This window comes from Schistocerca nitens, chromosome 2 (assembly GCF_023898315.1).
Source record: "Schistocerca nitens isolate TAMUIC-IGC-003100 chromosome 2, iqSchNite1.1, whole genome shotgun sequence".
Classification (NCBI taxonomy): Eukaryota; Metazoa; Arthropoda; class Insecta; order Orthoptera; family Acrididae; genus Schistocerca; species Schistocerca nitens.
In genome coordinates, this window is record NC_064615.1 from 716,171,392 (window position 1) to 716,198,669 (window position 27,278).

Genomic DNA, 27,278 nt, shown 5'->3' on the forward strand with positions numbered 1-27,278 from the left:
ACACACACACACACACCACAGTCCCGGCAGCCAGAGACTGTGGTTTTGTTTGCTTGTGTGTGTTGTCTAATTCTGATGAAGACGATATTGGCTGAAAGCTAACTTGTTTGACAGTCTTTTTGTTGCGCCTATCTGCAACACATCATCTCTGTAATATGGTGAGTAGCAACTATACTTTTCGCAATGTTGTCAGTATTCCATCCTGGATTTTCCATTGTAAGATTTTTATTAGCTCTGTATGCATGTGCCACATGGGTATAGAAACAGAGAAATAAGTGTGTTTACCATCTAATGTACAACCAGCATTTTTCATATCTTGCTACCTCTATTTGTTTGTGAAATGAGTGAGAGTTTACTTTGAACTTGATGACACACAGATAGGTATATTGATTTCTGTTATAGTAGATAGAGAAATGAAGAGTGATTTTTATGTAAATGCAGAATTTACAAATGTTGCCCACCACTTGCTCTTAATTTTCATTGGATCTTAAGCCAGTCAGTTGTTCCATTTTCTACCAGATTACAATTCATATCTAGGTTCTTTTGATTAAGCCAGTCAGTTGTTCCATTTTCTACCAGATTACAATTCATATCTAGGTTCTTTTGATTTTTTCTTTGGTTTCTATCCAAGAACAGTGTCACTTGTTTTGCTGCATGATGGAGTGTTTCCTCATTCGTGTTTCTGTTTAGTTTTTGTTTACTCATTATTAAAACAAATTCATCTGGCAACTATCCACCCAACATAATACCAAAAATTATCAACAAAAAGTTAAAAAACTTTCCTTAATAAAATCTTTTAATAGTTAAAATTGCAAGTAAATAATGTTAAGTGATTTAATTTTATTTACTTGTGACTTTGACTGATAAGAGTTTTAATGATTTTCTAACTGTTTGTAAAACATTAGATTGCTTGTCTTCATCCTGTCAGGAACTAACAAAAGATATCAGGATTTTATTCTTGCCACCATCCAAGAAGACCTCACATTAGAACCAATCTGTACGTACAGTGGTGGCTGATGCAACATTTACCATAGGCTAACATATCTCTGTTTCAATATTATCAATTAAATTCATTGTTAAAATGTCTGACATAGTTTTGTTGTGATGTAGTTACTGCATTTGTGCATTTCTCATCTTCATTTCACCTGGATGTTTGTTCAGTACTTTATTAGTCTTTTCTGACCTTTTTCTGTCAGTTTTGATAGTGATGGCAGGACACAAAGACATCCATGATATTTTCTACCTTAAACATTGTCATACTTCACCAGATGCACAATGCTTATTTCAAGTACCATGAAAAACTATCAGATTGAAACAGTTTTTTATGCTTAATATGGGAGCTGGCTATAAAGATTTATGATACAATGTAATGGGTGATAATGACATAGAGTGTAATGTGTGATAAGTGTTGCTTTAAAAAAATAGTTGTATTTTATTGCAATGCTGGAAGCAATAATCATTTAAAAATTCAATTATTTCTATGAATTATTTTTGGTATTGCTGAAACTGTGCTTAACTTTTGATGTTTTTACACCAGGGGTAATTTAAGGACCTTCATGTGAGATTGCAACTCAAAACAATTCAATTGGAAATAACTGATGGAACTAATGAATATTATGTGATTCCACTGTGACAGTTTTAGAGTCATTCAAGGGAAGTCTACTGACAGCATTGTGGAAGTACCCAGATCGTGCAATATTAGTTGGAGGTATCTTTAACTTACCGAGTGTAGGCTGGAATGTGTGTGGATTCACTGCAGATGGTACAATCAGTTTGTCTTTTGTAGTACTTCTGAACACATTTTCTGAGAACTGCCATAAACAACTAGTTACACAAACCACACTCAATGGAAACATTTTAGAACTTTTAGCTACAAACTGGTCTGGCCTTATTAACAATGACGGTATAGAAACAAGGATGAATGATCCTGATGTTGTCATAGCAGCAATGGCTACTAAATTAATAAATCCATCAAAGACATCAGAGAGCATCTATGCTAGAAAAAGCAGATAAGCAGTTGTTAGCATCCCACTTCGATAACGTATGGGCATCAGTTAGCTCGAGTTTGATGAGCTTAAAAGGATATGACCAAAGTTTAAAACAATTGTGAATTGCGCTCTTGAGACTTGTATGCTAAGTAACCAGATTAAGAATGGAAAGAACTCTCCATGGTTTAATAATCCAATTGAGAAAATTCTGAGGAAGTGGACTGTTGCACTCTTGGTTAAAAAAAAAAAAGAAAGCGTGCAAATGTTGACAGGCCAAAGTTAGTAGAAATTTGTCCATCCTTAAGAACTTCAATGCATGAAGAATGCAACAATATTTCTATTGTCATGCATTAGTCAAAAATCATGCACAGAACTTAAAAAAAATTCTGGTTGTATGTAAGATTATGAAGCGGGTTGAAGGCTTCTATCCAGTCACTAGTTGACCAGTCTAGGGTGGCAATAGAAGATAGCAATAGATAAGCTGAAATCTTAAAATTCACATTTAAAAAATCATACATGCAAGAGGATCATACAAATGTACTGTCATTTGACTGTTGTGCAGCTTTCCACATGGAGGACATAGAAAGTGGCATCCATGGTGCAGTGAAACAACTGAAAGAATTGAAAACAAATAAGTCATCAGGTCCAGATGGAATTCCAGTTCAATTTTATAGGGAGTACTCTGCAGCATTGGCCCCTATATTAGCCTGCATTCATTGTGAATTTATTGCCCAGCAAAAAGTCCCAAGCGAATGGAAGAGAACAGGTGACCCCGTATTTAAGAAAGCTACGCTACTGGCCATTAAAATTGTTACACCAAGAAGAAATGCAGATGATAAACGGGTATTCATTGGACAAATATATTATACTAGAACTGACATGTGATTACATTTTCACACAATTTGGGTGCATAGATCTTGAGAGATCAGTACCCAGAACAACCACCTCTGGCCGTAATAATGGCCTTGATATGCCTGGGCATTGAGTCAAACAGAGCTTGGATGGCGTGTACAGGTTCAGCTGCCCATGCATCTTCAACACAATACCACAGTTCGTCAAGAGTAGTGACTGGTGTAGTGTGACGAGCCAGTTGCTCAACCACTATTGACCAGACAATTTCAATTGGTGAGAGATCTGGAGAATGTGCTGGCCAGGGCAGCAGTCGAATATTTTCTGTATCCAGAAAGGCCCGTACAGGACCTGCAACATGCGGTTGTGCATTATCCTGCTGAAATGTAGGGTTTCGCAGGGATCGAATGAAGGGTAGAGCCACGGGTTGTAACACATCTGAAATGTAATGTCGAGTGTTCGAAGTGCCGTCAATGCGTACAAGAGGTGACCGAGACATGTAACCAATGGCACCCCATAGCATCACGCTGGGTGATACGCCAGTACGGCGATGATGAAAACACACTTCCACTGTGCATTCACCGCGATGTCGCCAAACACGGATGCGACCATCAAGATGCTGTAAACAGAACCTGGATTCATCCGAAAAAATGACGTTTTGCCATTCATGCACCCAGGTTCGTCGTTGATTACACCATCTCAGGCGCTCCTGTCTGTGATGCAGCGTCAAGGGTAACCGCAGCCACGGTCTCCGAGCTGATAGTCCATGCTGCTGCAAACATCATCGAACTGTTCGTGCAGATGGTTGTTGTCTTGCAAATGTCGCCATCTGTTGACTCAGGGATCGAGACGTGGCTGCACGATCTGTTACAGCCATGCAGATAAGATGCCTGTCATCTTGACTGATAGTGATATGAGGCCATTGGGTTCCAGCACAGCATTCCGTGTTACCCTCCTGAACCCACCGATTCCATATTCTGCTCACAGTCAGTGGATCTCGACCAACGCGAGCAGCAATGTCGCAATACGATAAACCGCAATCGCGATAGGCTACAATATGACCTTTATCAAAGTCGGAAACATGATGGTACGCATTTCTCCTCCTTACACGAGGCATCACAACAACGTTTCACCAGGCTGCTGTTTGTGTATGAGAAATCGGTTGGAAACTTTCCTCTTGTCAGCACATTGTAGGTGTCGCCACCGGCGCCAATCTTGTGTGAATACTCTGAAAAGCTAATCATTTGCATATCACAGCATCTTCTTCCTGCCAGTTAAATTTCGTGTCTGTAGCACGTCATCTTCGTGGTGTAGCAATTTTAATGGCCAGTAGTGTAAATGAAGTGACCCAAATAATTACAACCAATATCTTTAGCATCATTTTGCTGCAGAATTCCTGAACACATTCTGAGTCTGAATATAATAAATTTCTTCGATACAGAAAAGCTTCTGTCAAAAAATCAGCAAGGATTTAAAATCATCATTCATGTGAAACTCAGCTTAACCTTTTCTCACGTGGTATCCTACAAACGGATGGAGGGGAACTGGCAGATTCCATATTCCTAGATTTCTGGAAAGCATTTATGAGATTTATCATACAGGATGGGCAGCAATGTATGGCTGATTATGGTGTGATGTACAGGAAATGTCACCACTGAGTGTGACTGCAAAAGGACACAAGATGATATACACAAAATTTGTATTTGATGTGATGAATGGCAGCATGCAAATGTAGGAAAATCTGAGTGAATGCAAATGAGTATGGAAAACTGTCCTGTTATGTTCAAATACGGCATTAGTAGCATGCAGCTTTACACAGTCACTTTGATTAAATATCAAGGCATAATGTTGAAAAGTGGCATGAAATTGAATGGGCATGTCAGGTTGATAATAGAGATGGTGAACCCTCGACTTTGTTTTATTCAGAGAATTTTATGAAAGTGTAGCCCATCCACGAAGGAGATGATGTATAGAAAATTAGTGTGAGCCATTTTTGATTACTCTGAGTGTATTTTCAATCCCCAACAGACCTGATTAAAGGAAGACATTGAAGCAATTCAAAGATGTACTGCTGGATTTGTTGCTAGCAGGTTCAGTGAGCATCCAAGTATTATGGAGATGGTTTGTGAACTCAAATGGGAGTCCCTGGAGGGAAGACAATGCTCTTTCCACAAGGCACTGTAGCACAAATTTAGAGAACCAATTGCAGATTGATGCTACTGCTACCAACATATATATCATGTAAGGACCATGAAGATAAGATGCAAGAAATTAGGGTTCATACAGATGCTTTTGGACCGTTGTTTTTCCCTTGCTCTATTTCCGAGTGGAACAGGAAAGAAAATGTCTAGTAGTGGTACAAGGTGCTCTCTCCCATGCACTGTTCTGTGGTTTGTGGTGTATGTATGTAGGTAGGTGTAGACATGTTGTCTGAAACGTAACCAAAGGACCGAAGTAAAATATATTGCCCAGAAGAGAAGGTGAAATGAAACATGAAAATTTCCAGAGAGCACCTTCATATGTACAAAGATGTAAAATACAAGGTTAATTTAATAATTAATGCAACATCTTATTTTTCTCAGCCGGTTTTGGTTGAAAAGTGCAGAATTTGTTGTGGGACATTGTGGCATTTTTCTGCCTCAAAACTATAATAGTTTCATGAAGTTCCAATAGGTGCCAGCACTTTATGTAACCTTCAAAATGGTGTCTGTAATGGAGGTGTGCTCAAAGCAAAGAGCTGTCATTGAGCTGCTTCTGACAAAACCAGAGCATAATATATATTTGTAGGCACTTGTAGAAGTTTCACGGAGACCTGATAGGGAACAAAAGCACATTGAATCATTGGGCGAGGTGTCTGTCATCATCGCAACAAGGTCATGCAAACCTGTCCGATCTCCTGCGTTGCAGCCAGGTGCACACGGCTGTGACTCCTGCAGTGTTGGAACTTGGGGACACTCTCATTTGAGGTGATTGACAGCTGAGAATCAAACACATCACTGCACAACTGGATGAGGTGGAGGTTATTGATACAGAAAGACATTGGCTCAGACGTCAAGCAGTAGAGTGGTACCATGCAGGCAGACAGACCCTTCCCATTAAGGTGATGTATGGCTGTCACATTGAATATAGATTATAGAAAAATAAATTTTGTAGCCAAAAGAGTGGGGAATAATATGGTGTATTGGAATCCTGAATAAAACCAACTGGCTTTTAGAAAAAAATGTGTTGCATTACTTATTGAGTGCCCCTTTTATATCAGTCAACAAATCAAATAATTGTTATGTACAGATGACTGGACATATCAAAAATACCTAAAACCTTTTATTCTATAACTACAGAATTTTATCTTCACTGGCAAAAAAGAAAGGAAAAAATAACTGTGCACCTTCTTTGTATCTGTAAAACAATAACTTACACCATGCTTCGCACCCTTCCAACACCACGAGAAATGATTTTCTGTGCACACAATGTTTGTGATTTATATGAATGAAGTTTGAGGTATCTTATGTCTACACATTCTTTAAGTATATCATCAAGAGAGGGACAAATAAAAAGGTATGTGTCTTTCTATGAACTTTGTAGGTTTGTATCTTAAAATTCACAACTGAACAGTTTATCATGTGTGTAAACTGCAAACATGCTGGCCCCACTGGAAACCCTGTGTTAAACAAATATTTCTGACTCAAACATTGAATACCATAATTACCATGTTTTATGGGAAGACTTTGATCACATGACTGCCATAAGTTAAGCAGTGACCGTCACAAATGTATCCCTAAGTAGGTTCAAAAAGAGGTTGTCACATTACTAATATGGTGTGAGACAGAGTATTTGATAAGAGTGACTGTCACCCAAGAAGTAGTGTAGTAATAAATTGATGTTACCCGCCTTGCACCTCACCTCATATTATGCCAACTGGACAGTGCTTGCTTACATAAGAAGCTATCAGAATTGACATGTGGCAGTGAGTTGGAGTGCAGGAAATACTTCATTAAAATGTGAAGATTGGAGAGGCAGTTCATTATTGTACAGAAGATAGTAAATCCTAGAATTCGAGTGCAGATACTGCTGCTTCATTGAGAAGAAACCTTCACTCTTATTTATGTGTATGCAATTAAAAGATCTAGCCACTAATTCCAACAATTACCTGAACTGAAAAGAGAAAATAATATGTAAACTGTTTCAAAGGTAGTAGCAAAAACTGTCTCATCGCCCTCATAATATTTGATAAAGACTGTGGAATCTTCTCATCTGTTTTGGTGTTAGTGTCCAAATGTCCAATGTGCAAACCACTAAAATGATTTCTTTTATTGGTGTTGTTCCATTTCTACTGCTAATAAAGTGCAATGTGTTGTAAAACTTGATGATGGTTGACATGATCACTTTGAAGGGAATAGCGATCCAAAGTGCAAATTAAAGATAAGATTGTTTTGGTTTCCTCATATGTTGCCAATGTACAATTCATGTAAGAACCATGAAATTAAGATAAGAGAAATTAGGGCTCCTAGAGAGATATATAGATAGTTGTTTTTCCCGTCATCTATTAGCAAGTGTAACAGGAAAGGAAATTACTAGCATTGGTTCAGTGGCTTGCAGAGTATTTATATAGATGTAAATCTGAAATTGATGTAAATTAAAGATATTAATCATCTATCTTTAATGAAATTGTACATTTGATGTATCTCTGAGTAATAATAGTGAAATAGATCATCCTTTCTTTGTCTTATAAATGTTTACAACTATGAGGCTCATTTTAAAAATAAAGTATATGAACTGAACTGACTTTGCGGTCAAATGGTAAGTATAAAGTCCCACAATTCAAAATATTGATTGATGCTGTGTGCAACATTAAATTCGGCATACAAAGAATAGCTGTCCCATAAGAAAAAGATAGTGGAGGTCTTGTTGACAAAGACATTCAAAATATAAACTATATCGGATTATTTCATAAACAAGCCAATGCGTCGCACTTTCTGAATATTATTTCAAATGTGGAGAGCAGTTGACACTCTGAACCTGTCAATTTTTACTGCATGATGTCAGACTGACTAAGCTACAGATAGTGAATGATAAGCTTTATAGTTATTAGGGAACTTTTTATTGCTGCAATAGCTTCAATTAACATGTATATATTATATATTTGCACCCAAAACCCAAACTTCATACTGTTGCTTAAGACTGAAATGCATTCATTATGACACCAAAACAACAAGAAAAAAATACCCAAGTTTTTGAACGGACAATTTTGAAAGTTGCAATGCAACCCACAAAACAATCAGTGCTTCTACAATGAAGCAGACTCAGATTTGATTGCTGATCCAGCACAGCAGTTTCATTCAGTGCTGTAATCCTTGGCTTTAAACTGCTTGCCTTATATATCAGATTTTGCAGACAGAACTAGATTATAAACACAAAATATTGGCTGATTATGAAAACTACAGAGAAAAAGATGGCTACATGTAATAATTGATTTTCCTACAACCCTGCCCCCTGCCCAAATGCACAAAAAAAAAAAAAAAAAAAAAAAAAAAAAAGTGACCTGTGTAGACAGTGAGCAAAGCTGTGTTGTATACCACGAGGCCTCCCGGTGTAAAACAGATTTGTTAGTCCTGTATGCAGGTCAGTAGTGGTGCCCCCTCTGGTCTGAAGATGATTTACTAAGACTAAAGCTGGTCACCAGTAATGAAATAAATCATCATTTGCAATCATGACTGTTTATTTTCATTAAAATAAGATATAAATCAGTGCTATTCCTGATATGCTTTCAAAAATTATCCTCCAGCTCTACTTATTCTGTGAATCACGTTTTAAATTTGTATAAGACAAATGTGTACCACATTCTGTGTCAATGTTTCGAGCCCAATATTGGCAAACTACACACCTCTTGTAGTGATGTGTTGAGTATTGACCTACATTTTAGGTGAGTAAAGCTTCCATCAACCCAAAGGCTGATTTAAACAACCCAGTACTTTACTGGGCATGAACTTATTGGAGGTGATATGCCTTTCCCTTCCAATTTTGAACTGTCTGACCCAGCCAGGTATAGAAAGACCTATAGTTTAACACAGACTGAGAACTGTGATGTGTTGCTTTTTGGCAGTTTTCCCTCTGGCAAACATTGCAAGAGGTGAAAGAAGTAATAGTGTACAAATTGCCGAGGACTTCATTGGCTGGTGAACAAGCCTTGGCCATTTGGATATGTAGACTGTCACTTAACTATTTAGCCACACAAACTGAATTTTGAATTTTACAACCCATTACACCTGCTTTCTCTACTTCTTATGTCTTGCCACTCCAGCAATATGGAGGCAGACTCGGAGAATTGCAGCAATATTATTTGTATGGTGCAAAACTGTGCCTTCGACATTTGTGGCTCCAGGTATCATAGCAAACACATCAAATGGGACTGTCTGTTAGCTGTATACAAAAAATAAGTAGCTGACCCAGCAAGTGGATTGACAGTTCATATCTCTTCACCAAAAACCTTTGTTATGCTGATTCTCAAATATAACTACTCTCACCTCACTTTTCTGGACCTGGTCTGGTCTTTGCTTTGGAATTCCATTAAGTGTGTGTTCCTGTGCATGATAATTCTGGCTTTGTTTGGGAGTGCTATTGGTGCTGACAGTTGTAACATTATGTGGCATCTTGAGCCATTGTCTGTGTCGATTTTTGTTTTGACAGTGTATGCAGTTCATGGCAGTGACCTGTTTACTTGGGGTTAGTTTAAGACACAAAAGTACTGACCATTCCAAGGTTTATTGTAGTGTGAAACATTGACATGCAGATCATATTTATGGAACAAATTTATGGTGAAGATGGATGAAATATAACTGGTGGATGACTTCTTGTTACTAATTGTATGACTATTAAATTTCCTCATAACACTATAGTAATGTAAACAAAATACATACGTAATTTACAAATTTACAGACATGTTATTTGTATAATTGATCACTCCACTGTAGTATCCAAATGTCTGAGAGGTTTCCAGGGTACAAATTTTGAGGGAACTTTTCAACAATATGGTTGACAGTCTGTCTTCAAAAGCCACAGGTCCACTTCACATTGGTAATCTCTGCCCATCTGTAAAATAGGTCACTGCATTTGCCATGATTATTTCAAATCCTGTTGAGTGTACACTGTGTTCTAAGGGGCAGATCATTTGCATGGTTTGTTGCTGACTTGGAGAAAGCTATGGAGCTCTGGTGTATAGTCGTTATACCATTATTGCATCCAAAATTCATGGAGGTTGAAGTTTTGGTCCACCAGGTTGCTACTTGTTCTAAGAGGGGTGTGTGTGGAACAGAGTCTGTTAATTTGGCATGTTCTCATGAATTTGAAATTGTTGGTTGTCCAGATTTTCTTATGTTCTCTCTGAAGGATATTCTTTCTTCTCAAGTTGGATGGTGGAATATGGCTCAGGACAGGTAACAAGAATACTGGAGTGGACTTAATTGTACCAGTAACAATCCACTTTGTTTTAGTTGTGAATCTACCAGCTTCATGTGGCTGCTGTTTATCCAGAGTGGGCTGCAATATTTAGCTGACAAGACAAGGCCAAGGTTAGATGATAGGAAGGTCAATGGTGCAGAACCCCATATTGTACCATATCATTTTTGCAGCTTATTATTTTTGAACTTCAGTTTAGCTGCAGTCTTTGTCATGTGCTGTTTAAATGACAAAGTTCTATCAAGTGTAGTTCCAAGGTACGATGGATGTGGATGTGGTTGCCATCAAAAAATATGTCCAGTTCACAGTTGGCTGGGATTTTTCTCTCAATCAGATTTGGTTAAAAAATTCAGAATTTGTTGTGGGACATAGTGAAATATTCCCACATCAGCCCCTATAGTTTCATGAAGTTCCAAAAGGTGGTTGGTGCTATATGTAACCTTTAAAATGGCATATATAATGTAGGTGCATTCCAAGCAGAGAGCTGCCATTGAGTTTTTTTGGCAGGTATTTGTAGGTACTTGTAGAATGTCTACGGACACCTGGCAATAAACAAAAACATGGTGAGTCAGTGGACAAGGCATCAGTTGTCAATGCAACAAGGTCACCCGAACCTGTTCAGTCGCCCGCATGCTGGCCAACCGCTCGCAGCTGTGACTTGTGCAGTGTTGGAATGTGCGAACTTCCTCATTTGAGGTGATCAACAGATCACAATCCAACATTTCACTTCTCAACTGGACACTTGTCCACCAGTTGGGGTACTCAAAGGTGCGTGCCTGCTGGTTTCTCGCCATGTAACAGGAGACTTTAAAGAGTAATGGAGGACCATTTGTGTGGAATTGCTTGTACTGATCATGACAGTGTTTTTGTCGAACATTGTCATAGGTGATGAAAAATGGTTTCATCACTTTAAAACAGAACCATAATGGCACTCAATGCGATTCTACCACACCATCTCTCCTCTAGAGAAAAAGTTCACAGTTGCAGTCTGTCAGGAGGGTCATGGCAATGGCCTTGTGAGACTCTGAAGGGGTTATTCTGTTTGATGGCCTCCCTCATGGGGCAACAATCAACTCTGAAGTGTATGGTGCTGCCCTCAGGAAGTTGAAGAAACATCATCAGTGTGTTTGTTGCCACAAAAATGCAAACTAACTTATCCTTGTCTGACAATGCAAGTCTGCACACCCGAGAGGAGCTAACAAAACTTCGTTGGACTATTCTCTCTGATCTGCCCTACGATATGGATCTCTCACTTCCTGACTTCAATCTGTTTAGCCAATGAAGGCTGCACTCAGTGGGAAGCAGTAACGGGATGATGGGGAGGTTATTGGTGCAGCAAGATGTTGGCTCCAACATTGACTATTAGAGTGGTACCATTCGGGCACAGAAGCCCTTACAGTAAGGTGGCATAAGGCTGTCACATTGATCAGAGATTATGTTGAAAAATAGATTTTATAGACAAAAGAGTGGGGAATAATATAGGTTTTGGAATCCTGAATAAAATGACATGCTTTCACAAATAAAATGTGTTATGATAATTATTGAACGGCCCTCGTACTGAGATGAAAGCATGTAAATTCAGTTTCATTAGGGCTGGAATCCCCAGTCATCAGTATAACCAAACTTCCTGAACTGAGTGGCTGGCGTATATGCAGTGTACAAGCTAAATAGTAGCAGAACTAGGACTAAGGCTTGAGGTAAGCCATTGTTAACAGTCTTCTGATCACTAGTGGCATTGCCTATAATTACTTGAAATGTTCTGGCAGTCAACCAATTGTTGAGTAGTTGTGCTATTCTTCCGCAGGGTAGTACACAGAGCAACTGACAAACAACTCACTGCCACCACATGGAATCATAAGCTGCACACAGATCAATGAGTACAGCAGGGGTCTTTAGCTGTTTCTGGACATGGCAACCTCACAAGTAACTTGTACATCATACTCAGAAGGGCAATAGGACAGTAACTTTGTGATTTTTTGTTGGGTTTTAAGATACAAAAGAGCTTCCTGTGTTTCATAAGTTGTGGAATGGATTCTGTTTGCAGAAGATTGGTGGGCTGCCCACATGTTAACATACTTGACATAATGCAGAAGGAATTATGGGCATATGCCGTTATAGCCTGGAGCTTTACCAGATTTATTATCTTCAAAACTATTGAAACATCTTTAGGAGTGAATGGGAAAGAATATGGACTACGGTGTGAACAATCTGCCACAATGCATCTCAGGTTTCACTTCACTTGTATGGCATTGAGGTCCGAAATAAATGGTTTAGATGTTGAGACAATGTGTGCAGCAGATGTATTTGGTTTCACGAGATTGTTATTGCAAGTTACTAGTTTTCCACTTCCCAAGTTGCGTAATGGAGACCAGTCTTTTCTGCTTAATTGTTTGAAGTCATGTTTTTCAACTGTTGGTTGGTTGGTTTGTTTGTTTGTGGGGGTTGAAGGGACCAGACTACAAAGGCTATTGGTCCCTTTTCAACTGTGTCCAGTCATTTCTGGAGGGGCTTAGCATCAAGACTGTGCATCAGTTATCATACTATTTCTTGTGCTACAGTTGTGAGGAAGTCCTTATACAGTTTCTCACCAATCTCAAGCCACCCAGGAATGTTCCCCTTTTGGTATCCTCTGGGAGTAGACTTTCTTGCTGTGCTGCGACTGCACATATGAATCTGTCACAGTTATTGATCATGGGCAAATCCATCCCAAGATCGTATCCAGGTTTTTAGAGCAGTTGGACCAGTTTGTTTTCTGGAAGTTTCAGTGTTGAGGGGGATGGAATTTACCAGAAGGATCTGCATGCCTGCTTCCTGCATTACTGGGGAATACTGACTGTGAAAAGTGAGACAGAACTTATTGTCATTGCTACTAGTTGGGTGACCTAATAACTGCCTTGATAAATTGTGATATCTGGCAGTCTCCTTAATTCTCCTGCAATGAAAACATTGTAATGTAGTGATGTCTAATAGCAACACTGTGTGTTTTACAGTGTTAAACATATTGACTGCTTATAAACATAGGCTTCCGTGGCCATTTTCACAGTCAGTAAAAATTTTCTGAGCTTGTGATCGCATTGTCAGCATGTAAAACTACCGATGTTCCAGTCATTGTTGCAAGTGATCTTCTTCAAGGTGGTTTTGTTCGACTGCGTGTTTCAAGGGGTGGTAACCTTAATAACAGAATATCACATGTTAATCAACTTGGATTACAATGTTTTATACATGTGTTTTCTTGTAGAGTGAATGTACAACTAAAAGGCCGTAGTGCTTACTGAGACAATAGATTTGAACTGAAAATATAAATACTAGATATGCAGTGATGAATTTTATCTATGAGAAAAACCAGAAATTTCATGTTGTTTTATAGAGTTAACTCTATCATCTGTTGATACAGGCTTTGTGTGTAAACAATATAGTTGAAGCGAGAGGTAGGAAATTAGCCAATGCCTTATTGGAGAAACTTTGTGCTCATGTGAAATGAATTAGGGAAAAATTCCTTTCACAGTTTGGAATAGTTGGCTTGGCTGTATCCCTCCCTTGCTGCCTCAATAGTTTAGAGACTAAGTAGATGCAAAATAAATGTAAATAAATGGGGCAGCCTTGATCAGTATGAGTTCTGCAAGTACTGCAAGATCCATAATATAATCCATATGTAAACAGCTGCATCTCTTAGCTCCCTAGCTTAATTCTGAGAAATCAACTCTGCTATAACAGTAATGCCATGTTATCTGATGCAGTGATTAAGACACTGAACTTGAATTTGGCAGGAGGACTGAAATCCTTGTCCTGCCATCCTTATTTAGTTATTCCAGTGTTCTCCTAAATTGGTTAAGGGGAATATCAGAATAGCTCATTTGAAAATGACATGGCTGATTTCCCTTTGTAGCCTAGCCCATTTAGTGCTTGAGGTCTGTCTTTAATTACCTCATCATCAAAAGGACATTACAGCCCAATCTTATTCCCATTTACAACATAAATGCTAATGGCTCAGCCAGTTTCTGAATCACGCATTTAAGGAATCCATTGGTGTAAATTTTTGCAAATTTGCTTTACATAGGTTGATTTTTTCCAAATTATTTTTTGTTACGATTATGACAATGAGGATGACGATTTTGTTTGTGACCATTATTACTGAAATGAATAAATAAGGCAGAAAATGATTTTGTGTCTTGCACACAAAAGTAAGTTAAGACAAAATAATTTGTTTTGTAGAGAAATAGGTCATTTGGTTGAATAACACACACATTATGTCATCAAATTTGAGAGATAATTTTATCCAACACAAGATTTGGGATGCACCATATTTCAATAGAAATCATATTGATTTTATGATGGATTTTCCATTTTCATTACTTTTGAGTACACTGCCTGGCTTATGAGAAGAAAAATGGCAATGGCGACGCTGACAATGATTTTGTCTTGAGCTCTGCTGCATTCCTGTTATTCATAGCAAATGTACACCATATGTAGTCTTTGTATTTGCTTCTGTTAACCCTAACTCTGAATTAAGTTGTATTTTGTATCTACCTTCAGGGATTTCACAGTGTGCTACAGAGCATATGATGACTGTGGAGAGGAGACGTATTTACCTTTGCTTTCTGACTGGGATCTAGATGCTGCATTTATCAGGTTTGTTTCTTTGGTATTTTAAAACTGGCTATTTATGTTAAATTAAAAGGAAAAGAATTTCCACCCGTTATTCATTCAGATCATAATATGATGCAAATTTGCTGGTAAATATGTGTGCAAAGTAATATTAATTTAAACTGTATAATGTGTGCTGTAAATGTGAATAATTAACATTCTTCTTATCAGTCAGAAGGATTGGTAGGAACTCCAAAGTGTTTAGCACGCAATGTCCCAATGATAAATAGTGCTCTCTTGCCTTTATCCATGTACGTGATTTTTCTACTTATCCTGCACTATGGCAAAATTTATTTAGTTAGTGTAGACTGTTCTGATTTTGGTGCCAACTGGTCCTGCAACTTTTCCCATGGGTACCCACTTTAAAAAGATATCAAAGCTGTGGTTCACTCACTTTCTTTTCTTTCTTTTCAGATCTATCATTTCTTCACTTTAGGGTAAGATGACCTGTTATTTTTGAAAATGTTGCTAACCATCCCCTAACACTCTGGCTGTGCCCTGGCTCTCGGGCCGTGGCCCGGCTGTCTGTCGGGCCGTGGCCCGGCTGTCTGTCGGGCCGTGGCCCGGCTGTCTGTCGGGCCGTGGCCCGGCTGTCTGTCGGGCCGTGGCCCGGCTGTCTGTCGGGCCGTGGCCCGGCTGTCTGTCGGGCCGTGGCCCGGCTGTCTGTCCGGCCGTGCCCTGGCTCTCTGCCCCACCACCTGCGGGGTTCGGGGGTAAGAATAGGCCCGTGATATTCCTGCCTGTCGTAAGAGTTGACTAAAAGGAGTCGCAAATGTTTCGGCCCTTATGTGATGGTCTCCTCTCGGGTTTAACCTCCATATTTCAAAATTATTCCAAAGAGCAAGCCAGTTGGGGAACAGCACTTTACATGGTGCATTGCGTCCCTCATGCATTGAGACCTTTAGCCAGCTTTCTCGTCGCCGCATTGCAGCCCCGCTCGTTCTCCATCTCTTAGGTGAGGATTCATTCCTGGGAGCTATTTCCACGATGTACTATAGTGTTACTTTCTGCGGAGGTGATGACCATGGACTTCCTTGCACCCAATATCCAGCAGGGTAGCCAGTCTGTTGTGGTGGGGCCTCCATGTACCTTGTTGGTTGCAGCCCCCTGACAACTCAGGGATCGCTCTGCTGATGCGTGCGCCGTTAACTCCCCATGTATGCCAAGGAGTAGATGCCTATCTCCCTGGGGCATCGGGACTCCCGGCAATGGCCTTCCTGCCAAGTGGCCCTTGCTGTGGCTGGATGGTGCCCGTGGGGAGGTCCCTCGGTCAGAGTGGGTGGCATCAGGGCAGTGAAGTGTGGTACATCATCTCTTACTGGTGGCCAGCCACCAGCAGTCTCTAAGCATTCGAGGGCTCAGTTTAATGCAAATACAGATGACCCCAAATTGTTCCCCTCCCTGGCCACACCATGGGAGGAACAAAAGGCTAAGACTGATAGCGAGACTTATTCGCCCCGGTATGTAGTATGTATGAGAGCTGATGGGGAATCCTTTGTGTTCGTGAAGCATCAATTCTTTGTAGAGCATTTAGAGGACAAGTTTGGGCAGGTAGAGGGCTTGTCCAAAATGTGCTCTGGGTCAGTATTGATAAAAACGGCATCCTCTGCCCAGTCACGATGGTTACTCAGTCATGAGAAGTTGGGGGATGTTGCAGTTGCCATCACGCCCCATAAGAGTTTAAATATGGTCCAGGGTATTATTTTCCATAGGGACCTTCTTTTGCAGTCTGATGATGAGCTGTGCGCTAGTTTAGAGCGGTGAGGTGTGCATTTTGTCTGGCACGTTCATCGGGTTGTGAGGGATAATCACGTTGCTACCGGTGCCTTCATCTTGGCCTTGAAGGGTGATACATTACCCGAGAAGGTCAAGGTGATAGTCTACCGCTGTGAAGTCAAGACCTATATCCCAAGTGATTCTAGGCGCTACAGCGTGGAACCATGTGACCGCTACGGTTGCAGGTTTGAATCCTGCCTCGGGCATGGATGTGTGTGATGTCCTTAGGTTAGTTAGGTTTAAGTAGTTCTAAGTTCTAGGGGACTGATGACCTCAGAATTTAAGTCCCATAGTGCTCAGAGCCATTTGAACCATTTTGAACCTCCCCCCATGCGGTTCTTTAAGTACTGGAAGTTTGGCCATATGTTTTCCCACTGTACTTCCAGCCTCGCATGTCAAGATTGCATACTCCATGTGCCCCGCCTCCGATCTGTGTCAGCTGCGAAGAGCATCATTCACCTTGCTCACCAGACTGCAGGATCTTACAGAAAGAGTGGAAAATTGTGGAATAAGACCCTGGACCGAATGTCCTACACTGAGGCTAAGAGGAAATATGAACAACTCCATCCAATGCGAATGACTTCCTCATACGTCGCCACTATGACAACAATGTTAGCCCCAACAGTTCAGCGCATTCCATTCGGCTCCCCGAGCCGCAAGACTACACATTCCGCACATTCCCCCTTGACCGGGGAGGGCACTACCCTCCCTGCTGCTGCTGCGCCACCTACCTCAGGAGCAACACCCCCCACCACCCCACCCATTGGGGACGTCCGTCCCTGTTTCCGACCTGGAGAGGCGCCCAACTTCTTCAGCTCCTCTCGCTCGCAAGGGGTCCCTTGGGTCTCTCCCCACTCAGGTTTCCACCAGTGGGAAGGATGATGCCCGCCAGTGGCACAAGTGCCTACAAGCAGCTGGTCGTAGGGCTCCACGATCCTCTTCAGTCCTGGAGACTGAATCAGTGAAGCCCTCCCAGCCAGTGAAACCCAAGGAGCAGTGAGAAAAGTCAAAGAAGAAGACCTCAAAGCCCAAGGAACTTGTGGCTGCACCCACCCCACCACAACCTACAAGCTCTGCATCTGAGGATGAGGTGGAGATTCTGGCATCCGCTGAGGACTTAGATCTCGCCGGACCCTCAGACTCAATTGATGTCACTCGCACGGGTACTCAGTTGGTGGCAGCAGGTGACCCTGAGTTGTAACGTGCCTTCTTGAGCACTTTATGTCTTTCCAGCCTGATTATGACATCATCCTCCAGTGGAATTGCGGCGTTTTTTTCCACCACTTGACTGAACTAAGACAGATTTTGAGCTCAACACCTGCTCTCTGTATTGCCCTCCAAGAAACCTGGTTCTCAGAAATGCAGACCCCTGCCCTTTGTGGCTATCGGGAGTTTTATAGAAATCAGACTGACTGTAACAGGGCGTCAGGTGGCGTGTGTGTGTATGACCTTACCTCTGTTTACTCTGAATCAGTGCCTCTTCATACAGCTTTGGAGGCTGTTGCTGTGAAGATAAGGACAACCTTGGATATTACCGTCTGCAATGTCTACCTTCCTCTGGATAGTGAAGTACCTCTTAATGAATTGGCTGCTCTGATTTCCCAACTACCCCCACCATTCCTACTTTTGGGGGACTTCAACGCCCATAACCCCTTGGGGAGTGCTGCCATGACTACTGGCTGGGATAAAGATGTCGAGAATCATCTCTCTCAGCTCGACCTCTGCCTCTTAAATACAGGAGACCCCGCACACTTCAGTGTGGTTCATGACACTTATTTGGCCATTGACCTCTTGCTTTGCAGCTCAGGACATTCACCATCCATCCATTGGAGGTTTCATGACAACTTGTGTGGTAGTGACCACTTTCTGATCTTCCTGTCACTACCCCAATGTCACACTTCTGGACGTCTGCGACGGTGGGCCCTTAATAGGGCAGATTGGCTGGCTTTCACATCTGCTGTCATTGTGACACTCCCGCTCATGGTGCTATTAATGTGGTGGTCGAGCAGGTCACTGCATCTATCATATCGGCTGCAGAATGTGCAGTTCCTCTTTCATCCGGGTGTCCTCAGCGTAAAACTGTGCCTTATTGGTCGCCGGCTATTGCTGAGGCCATCAAAAAGTGTAGGCGGGCCCTCCAATGACATAAGCAGCATCCATCGTTAGAGACTCTCATTCTTTTTAAGCTGCTCCGTGCCCATCACCTGATACAACGGTGGAAGCAAGAGTGCGAGGAACAATGTTTCCTCCATCATTGGTTCTCGTACCCCTGCCTCCCATGTGTGGACTTGGATTCGCAGCCTTTATGGTTACCCAACCCCACTGTGGGTGCCTGGGATTTCAGTCAATGAGGCAGTGTGCACCAACTGAGGTGAAATCGCCGAGTATTTTGCTCAGAGTTCTGCATCTGCCAATTATCACTTGGCTTTTCCTTCCTTGAAAGAGTGGGCAGAAAGACAGCATTTCTCTTTTACTTTGCACCGCCTTGAGCCGTACAATGCTCCTTCTACTGAGTGGGAATTCCTCAGGACCCTGCCGGCCGGAGTGGCCGTGCGGTTCTAGGCGCTACAGTCTGGAACCGAGCGACCGCTACGGTCGCAGGTTCGAATCCTGCCTCGGGCATGGATGTGTGTGATGTCCTTAGGTTAGTTAGGTTTAGTTAGTTCTAAGTTCTAGGCGACTGATGACCTCAGAAGTTAAGTCGCATAGTGCTCAGAGCCATTTGAACCTCAGTACCCTTGCCCATTGTCCTGACATGGCTCCAGGCCCTGACAGAATTCACTCCCATTTTCTCAAATATCTGTCTGTGGCCTCACTGTGACAGATTCTGTATATATTGAATCGCAGCTGGGGTGAGGGAGTGTTCCCGTTCCAGTGGCAAGACAGCATCTTCATCCCAGTGTTGAAACCTAGGAAGAACCCTGCAGCGTTGGACAGCTACCACCCCATTAGCCTCACCAATGTTCTCTGCAAATTACTCGAACAAATGGTGAGCCGAAGGTTGTGTTGGCTCCTGGAGTCTGGGGGCCTTCTGGCTCCATCCCAGGGTGGTTTCTACGGAGGCCGCTCAACGACAGATAATTTGGTGTGCCTTGAGTCTGCTGTCCGAATGGCTTTTTCCAGATGCCAACATCTGGTAGCCATCTTTTTTGATTTACGGAGGGCCTAAGACATGACCTGGTGCCACCACATCCTTGCCATGCTGCATGAGTGGGGCCTCCGTGGCTCACTCCCGATTTTTATATGGAACTTTCACTCCCTCCGTACCTTCAGTGTTCAAGTTGGAGGCTCCTTAAGCTCCTCCCATATCCAAGAAAATGGGGTCCTGCAGGGCTCTGTATTGAGCTATAAATGGCCTAGCAGCAGCTGTAGGGCCATCAGTGTCGCCCTCCTTATATGCTGACGATTTCTGCATTTACTTCAGTTCCTCCACCATTGGTGTTGCTGAACGCCGACTACAGTGAGCCATTCAGAATGCGCTGTCTTGGGCTCTCGCCCACGGGTTCCGCTTCTCTGCCTACAAGACCTGCATTTTGCACTTCTGTCGGCGATGGACAGTCCATCCTGACCCTGCACTTTTTCATGATGGTCATCCACTACGAGTAGTCGAAACTTATCGCTTTTTAGGACTGGTTTTCGATGCCCGGCTAACATGGCTCCCACAAATTTGTCAGTTTAAGCAAAAGTGCTGGTGGCATCTTAACGCCCTCTGCTGCCTGAGCAGCACCACTTGGGGGGCAGATAGCTCTACATTGCTATGGCTCTACAAAGCCCTAGTTCAGTCACAACTTGACTATGGGAGTGTAGCGTATGGTTCGTCAGCGCCCTCAGCATTGAAGTGGCTTGATCCTGTGCACCACTGCGGGGTCTGTCTAGCGACAGGCCCTTTTTGAAAGAGTCCAGTGGCCAGTCTACTAGTGGAGGCTGGAGTCCTTCCATCGCACATCAGGAGCTGCCAATTGCTCGCCCACTATGCAGTGTGTGTCTGTAGCTCGCCTCAGCATCCGAATTACTGTGTTTTGTTTCGAAACACAGTGGTTCATCTCCTGGAACGGTGGCCTCAGTCAGGGATAATGATCGCTGTACGTGTCCATTCCCTGTTGTCTGAACTCGAATCATTTCCTTCACAGTGTTTCGGGCGGGGCCATACACGTATGCCTCCGTGGTATATGCCTCGGCCGAAACTATGGCTGGACCTTTTGCAATTCCATAAGGACTGTGTTCCTCCTGAGGCACTCTGCAGTCACTTATTATCAATCCTTGACACGTCCCAGGGTTCTGAAGTCATCTATACCAATGGCTCACTGGTTGATGGGTGCGTAGGCTTTACCTATGCTCACTCAACACATATCGAACAGCGCTCCTTGCCGAATAGCTGCAGTGTCTTCACTGCCGTGCTGGTGGCCATCTTTCACGCCCGTGCCATCTCTCTGTGGTCCTCTGCCACCTTTGCATCGGCCACCCTTGGCTGACGCATGGCTTTCTTCTCCAGCATGAGGCCTCACCATGTTGTCACTGCGGTCCCCGTTTAACAGTGGTCCACCTTTTGGTGGACTGTCCACATCTAGCCGCTCTAAGACGGAATTTTAATCTCCCTGACTCTCTTCCTTTGATTGTAGGAGACACCTCCACAGCTAACTTTGTTTTACATTTTCTACGTGATGCTGGTTTTTATTCTTCAGTTTAAGTATTAGTTCCTGTCCTTTGTCCCCCTGTGCTCTCTACCATAGTACTTTTATGTTAAGAGATTTTAATATGTTGCAGAGTGGCTGGCTCATCCTTTTTTATCCTCGTGATCAGCCAGCCCAGGACATCTGCTGTACTGTTTTAATCTCTTCTGCCTGTTTCTTGTATGTCTGTGCTTTTCTTGCCTTCTGTTGTCCCTAGTGTGTTCGGCTTTGTGTGTGTGTTTTTTTTTTTTTTTTCCATCTAGAATTCCTGTGGTGTGTCTTGTTTGTTTTCCGTTTTATCGCATGGACTTAGTTCAATGGAACAACCCGCCCCCCTCGCCCTCTGCCCGTCCCCCTCGCCCTCTGCCCGTCCCCCTCGCCCTCTGCCCGTCCCCCTCGCCCTCTGCCCGTCCCCCTCGCCCTCTGCCCGTCCCCCTCGCCCTCTGCCCGTCCCCCTCGCCCTCTGCCCGTCCCCCTCGCCCTCTGCCCGTCCCCCTCGCCCTCTGCCCGTCCCCCTTGCAAAACACACTTTTCTGGTCCACCCAATATTCCTTGTGAGCCCATGCATGCAGAAATTTGTTCTCATCTATCACAAATAATGGCACTGAAACTTTAGTAATGTTGTCTGTAGTAAGGTAACTTAGAAAACCTATTGTAGCAGGATCTAGCTTAGTAATGAAAAAAATATTAGTCCAGAACTCACAATATGAAAAGTACTTGGTGCTGAGCAAATACCTGAGAGGACTTGTTTGTTGTTTATTGCATAAATGTACAATTATAGTTGGGATGCAGTAACTAAGATGGAGCATATATTAGTGAGTTAATTGTGTATATTATTCAAACTATAAAAGCTCATATTTTCTGAATTACAAGTAATGGTTTGTTCTTTGTATAAAGTCCACCACAGAGTTAAAATTCCCTTTGGGCACAATTATTTGTTGCCTGTATCAGTGGCATATATTATAAATTATGCCGGCAGATTCAGAAAAGGGTAGGCAACTCACTGAAAACATACAACAAAAGATAAAGAATAGAAACTAGAAAATATTTGGTAACAATTCAGACTTGTGAGATAGTTTTTAAAATGTGTTTCACAAATAACAGTTTAAGGCATAAATAAATGTTGAAAAATCGACAACTAGTTCTTGATGACTTTCCAATTTTGAATGCTTGTAAAGTATTTTCTGTTTTAGTCTATCAGTTACAGAATTTGAAGCTTCAGCTCTTCCTCATTGTTTGCCATGTATCATGTTTTTACCAACTAGATCCTGCTGGAACTTTTTCATTGTTTGAATTTATTTCTGATTTATCTAAACTTTCATCTATGATACCCTCAGTATTTTCTTTGAGTTGGTTTTCATTCATGATTTTTTGCAATTTCTTGGTTATTATTGATTTCACAGTTATGTGGAATAGGCTTGGCTAGAGTTAGCTGAAGTATTTTGGTGTTACGAATTTTCTCATTTTTACATTCTGCTACTGATAATGAATTACAAGATCTTTCACCAACTTCTCACCAAATTTCTTTTCAAAATGTCACTATCTCTCAAGTTTTATATCCTTTCTAGGGAAAAATTGTGCATTGATTCCATCTGTATTAAGCATGAAATCAAAGCCAACCAAGGGCTAATCTCCTGTTAACACTACATTTCACACATCTGATGATTATCATCAACTGCATTTTTGTTTTTGTTGTGGTACACAGTATTATAATTTTGTTTGTTTTCTCCCTATCATTATTAATCATAACATTATTACACATTGTACAAATGTGTGTGACATTTTTTTTTCTCTCTTGAGAGACGAAGACTTGTGTTGGTTTTTCAGTGATCAAAAGTGCTCAGTTTTACATTCTGGTCTTTGACATTGCTGAAAGCTGTAGAAATTTCTAATATGTTATTTTCAATGTTACAACGATGCTGAGGTTCTTGTCAAACATTTCTTCTAGCAGTGCGACATATGAGAACTACTTGTTCATACTTAGATTACCGTCTGTGTTGACCTATGTTGCAGAGAGCTTTCTAACCACAATAGGTGAACTGCTGACTTCAAATGGCAGTCCTTCATGTTATTTACCAGCATATATTTTCAAGTTATGTTCATAGAAAATTTAATAGTCAGGCAATGTATAAGTTATCACATACTTTTGAGAGTCCAATGATAAATATTGTACTAAGGGGTTACTTCTCAGGAAATCTAGTTTTTCATCAGCTCCAGGAGAGTAAACCTTGCAAAAACTTTTGATGAAATTTTGAAAAATTTATTAAAAATGAGAAAGATGATAATTTTTCTGTTTCTCCTTTCTCATCATTCTGTTATAAAACCTTGAAGATGCTAGTAGAGATAGGAAGTAGTATCTGCTCATTATGATTGTAAAAGTTTCAATACCATGGCTTTTGATTTACCGCACAAGTAGGATGCTGAGGCATTGTGCTCAAAGATGTTCGGTGAACTGCAAAGTTTGTTATATTTCATTTAAAATAACTTTGTGATTGATGATTCAGGGAGTCAAATGGTATGACTGGCCACCAACCCTTCTTAGTTCTTTCTCAAGTGCCACATACTCAGTGTGTTGCTTGTTCCACTGGTATGTGCAGTGTCTTGTCAAATGTGGCTGGTTGGATGGTGTCAGCATCAATCTTCTTCCACTGGAATCTATCACAATTTTTTTAGTGAGTCTATAGATCTTTGGTACATGTTACATTTTTAAAATGTGTATCTTGTCCTCACTGAGGTTTTGTACACTGTTATAATGTAATAAACTTAATTTTGTTTTTCAAAATCACCTGGGGACTTTGTTCCATCGACAGCTGTCAGTTTTACTCTCCATGTCATCTAAAGTGACAAATAACTGCTGACTTCATCATGTGAGTCAAGAGAATTCAAAGACAAATGACCATCTGAATCCTTGCTCTGGTCTGTTTCTGAACCCTCTCCTCATTCCTCGAAAACCTGTTCTACATCTTTGACAATACCGTGAAAAGGGTAGTTTTCTACTCACCATGTAGAGGTGACAATGAGTCAGACAGACACAACAAAAGGACTGCTATACAGTTGATCTTTTGGTGAAAAGGCCTTCTTGTCTTTGGCTGATGAGGCCAGACTGCGAACAGCAACTGTGCCTGTTGGGAGAAGCAGCTTGTGGTTTTGGAAGTAAGGAGGAGGCTGGGGTAGGGCAGGGGAGGGATAGTAGGGTAGGGGGTGAGAAGTGGTGTAGTGTTACTTGGGGGAGCATGCAGAGACGTGGCAGGGACAGGGTAGAGCTGATAGGTGCAGTTGGAAGGTTTGAGGGAGGGGATGGGGGAAGGGAGTGGAAAAGGAGAGAAGTGGAAGAGGGAAAAAAGTAATGAGAGTTTTGGTGAACTAGAAGGCTGTGTAGTGCTGAACTGGTAGCAGGGAAGGGGATAGGTGGGTGAAGGACATGAACTAGGGAAGATTGAGGCCATGGGGTTGTGGGAATGTGGGATATATTGTAGGTAGGGGTCCCATCGGCACAATTCAGAAAACGTGATCTTGGGAGGGAAGATTCAGATGGCACAGACTGTGAAAAAGGCATTGAAATCCAGCATGTTGTGTTTGACAGAATGTTCAGCAATTGGCTGGTCCATCTGCGTCTTGGCTGCAGTTTGTCAATGGCCAGTCATGTGGACATACAGATTGTTGGTGGTCGTGCTCATGTAGAAGATAGCACAGAGGATCCAGCTTACTTTGTAGATCACATGACTGCTTTCACAGTTAGACCTACCACTAATATGATAGGTGATGCCTGTGACCAGACTGGAGTAGGTGGTAGTAGGAGGATTTGTGGGACAGGTCTGGCATCTAGGTCTATTGCAGGGATATGAACCATGAGGCATGGGGTTGGGAGCAGGTGTGGAGTATTGATAGAAAAGGATATTATGTAGGTTCAGTGGATGGCAGAATATCACTGTGGGAGGCTTGAGAAGGATAGTGGGTAAGATATTCCACATTTCAGGGCACAATCAGAGGTAGTTGAAACCATGGCGGAGAGAATGTGATTCAGTTGCTCCAGTCCTGGGTGATACTGAGTCATGAGGAGAGTACTCACTTGTGGCTGAATGGTGGAAATGTGGGAGGTGGTAGGTGACTGGAGGCTCAGGTTATCTGATTCTATACAAGGGTGGGAGGGTAATTTCAGCCTGTGAAGGCCTCAGTTAGACCCTTGATATATTTGGAGAGGGGCTGCTCATCACTACAGGTACAATGGTCATGGGTGGCTAGACTGTATGGAAGGGACTTCTTGGTATGGAATGGGTGGTTGGTTTGATATGATGTAGCTATCTTTGAGGTTGAGTTCAACATTAAAGAAAGGCTTGTTGGGTTTAGGAGGACCAGGTGAAGCAAGTAGGAGAGAACATGTTGAGTTTCTGGTAGACTTTTGGATAGGGTGGCCTCACCTTTATTCCAGACCACAAAGATGTCAGTGAATCTGAACCAGAGTCTGGTAATTAGGAAGGAATCCTCTAGGTGGCCCGTGCATTTGTTGGATAGGGTGGTGCCATGCCTGTGTCAATTGCCGTACCACAGATTTGTTATAGGTGGTACCTTCAAAGGTGAAGTAATTGTGGGTGAGGATATAGTTGGTCATTATGACCAACAAGGAGATAGTAGGTTTGGGGTCAATTAGGCATTGGGAGAGGTAGTATTCAATTGCAGCAAGGCCATGGGAATTAGTAATTGTAGTGTAGAAAGAGGTGGCATCAACTGTAATGAGCAGGGGGCCATGTAAAAATGATTGATACATTTTTTATATGAGGATAGGTGTTTCTCCATGAGAGCAGAGATTCTTTCTGGGGGGGGGGGGGGGGCACAGTAACTGGCCACAATGGGGCATCCTGGATGGTTTGTTTCCTGGACTTCAGGAGGCATGTAGAAAGTAGGAGTACGAGGAGAGGTTGGAGACGGGGGAGGGAGAGGGAGGGGGGGGGGAGAGAGAGAGAGAGAGAGAGAGAAAGAGAGAGAGAGAGAGAGAGAGAGAGAGAGGGGGGGGGGGATTCTGGGATGGTTCTAAGGATTTGAGGAAGGACTTGAAATCCTATTGGATTTCTGGAATGAAGTCGCTGTGGAAAGGTTTGTAAGTGGATGAATCTGACAGATGGCAGTGTCCCTCCACCAGGTGATTCCTGTTGTTGAAAACCATAGTGAGGAAGCCTTTTTCAGCACTCAAGATTATAAAATCAGGATCAGTTTTTAGGTGATGGTTTGTGGTTCTTTCTGCAGATGGAAGGTTAGTTTCCATGCTGAGATATTTGGGAAATGATGATGAGGCAAGGTTTGAGGTTAAGCAATTCTTGAATGTGAACAGGGGGCAATTTGCAAGCATTGGGTGTGGATCACAGTTGGGTGGAGGAGTGAAGTGTGTCAGACAAGGTTCAACATTAGCTTTGGGTGGGTTGCGTGTCGTTTGTAGGGTTTGTGGTGAAAAAGTGTTTCCATTGTAGGGTCTGGGAGGCAGAGGGGAGGTCTTTAAGGTGATCAGCATATAGAATTTGGGTGTGGGGCAAAAGGTAAGGCCTTTCCAAAGGACTGTTACTTCTGTGGGACTAAGGCTTTTATAGGGAAGGCTCATAGCTAAGTTTCAGGTCTACTTATGTTCTGGATTCTGTATGGTAGTGTGATAATGTGATTGGTCTGTGAGGTAGGGTTTGCCAGCTATGAGTGGATGTGGGGGAAGTTTGGAGACTGTTCTAGGAGGTGGGTAGTGTGAGTCCAAGGCAGATGTAGGAGGTCAATGGATTGGAGAAGTTACTGAGGTGGAAGTGTGCATGCTGCTTTAGTTCCTGGTGGGGCAAGAGTTTCTATGTGAAATATGGGATGCAGGGATTTGGGATAGCAGAACAGAAGAATTTTACAAATGTAGAGGTGGTGTTGCAAGGGA

The 27,278-nt window shown here is 42.1% G+C and overlaps 1 protein-coding gene across 2 annotated transcripts in view; it reads left to right on the forward strand.

The window, feature by feature from the left end:
* Positions 1–27,278, forward strand: part of LOC126234581 (uncharacterized) — a 104,236-nt gene that overhangs the window by 8,717 nt on the left and 68,241 nt on the right. For both annotated transcript variants that reach the window (XM_049943291.1, XM_049943290.1), the window contains exon 3: positions 14,823–14,918. In XM_049943291.1, coding sequence (XP_049799248.1) covers positions 14,823–14,918 — 96 coding nt within the window. The remainder of the gene's footprint in view (positions 1–14,822; positions 14,919–27,278) is intronic.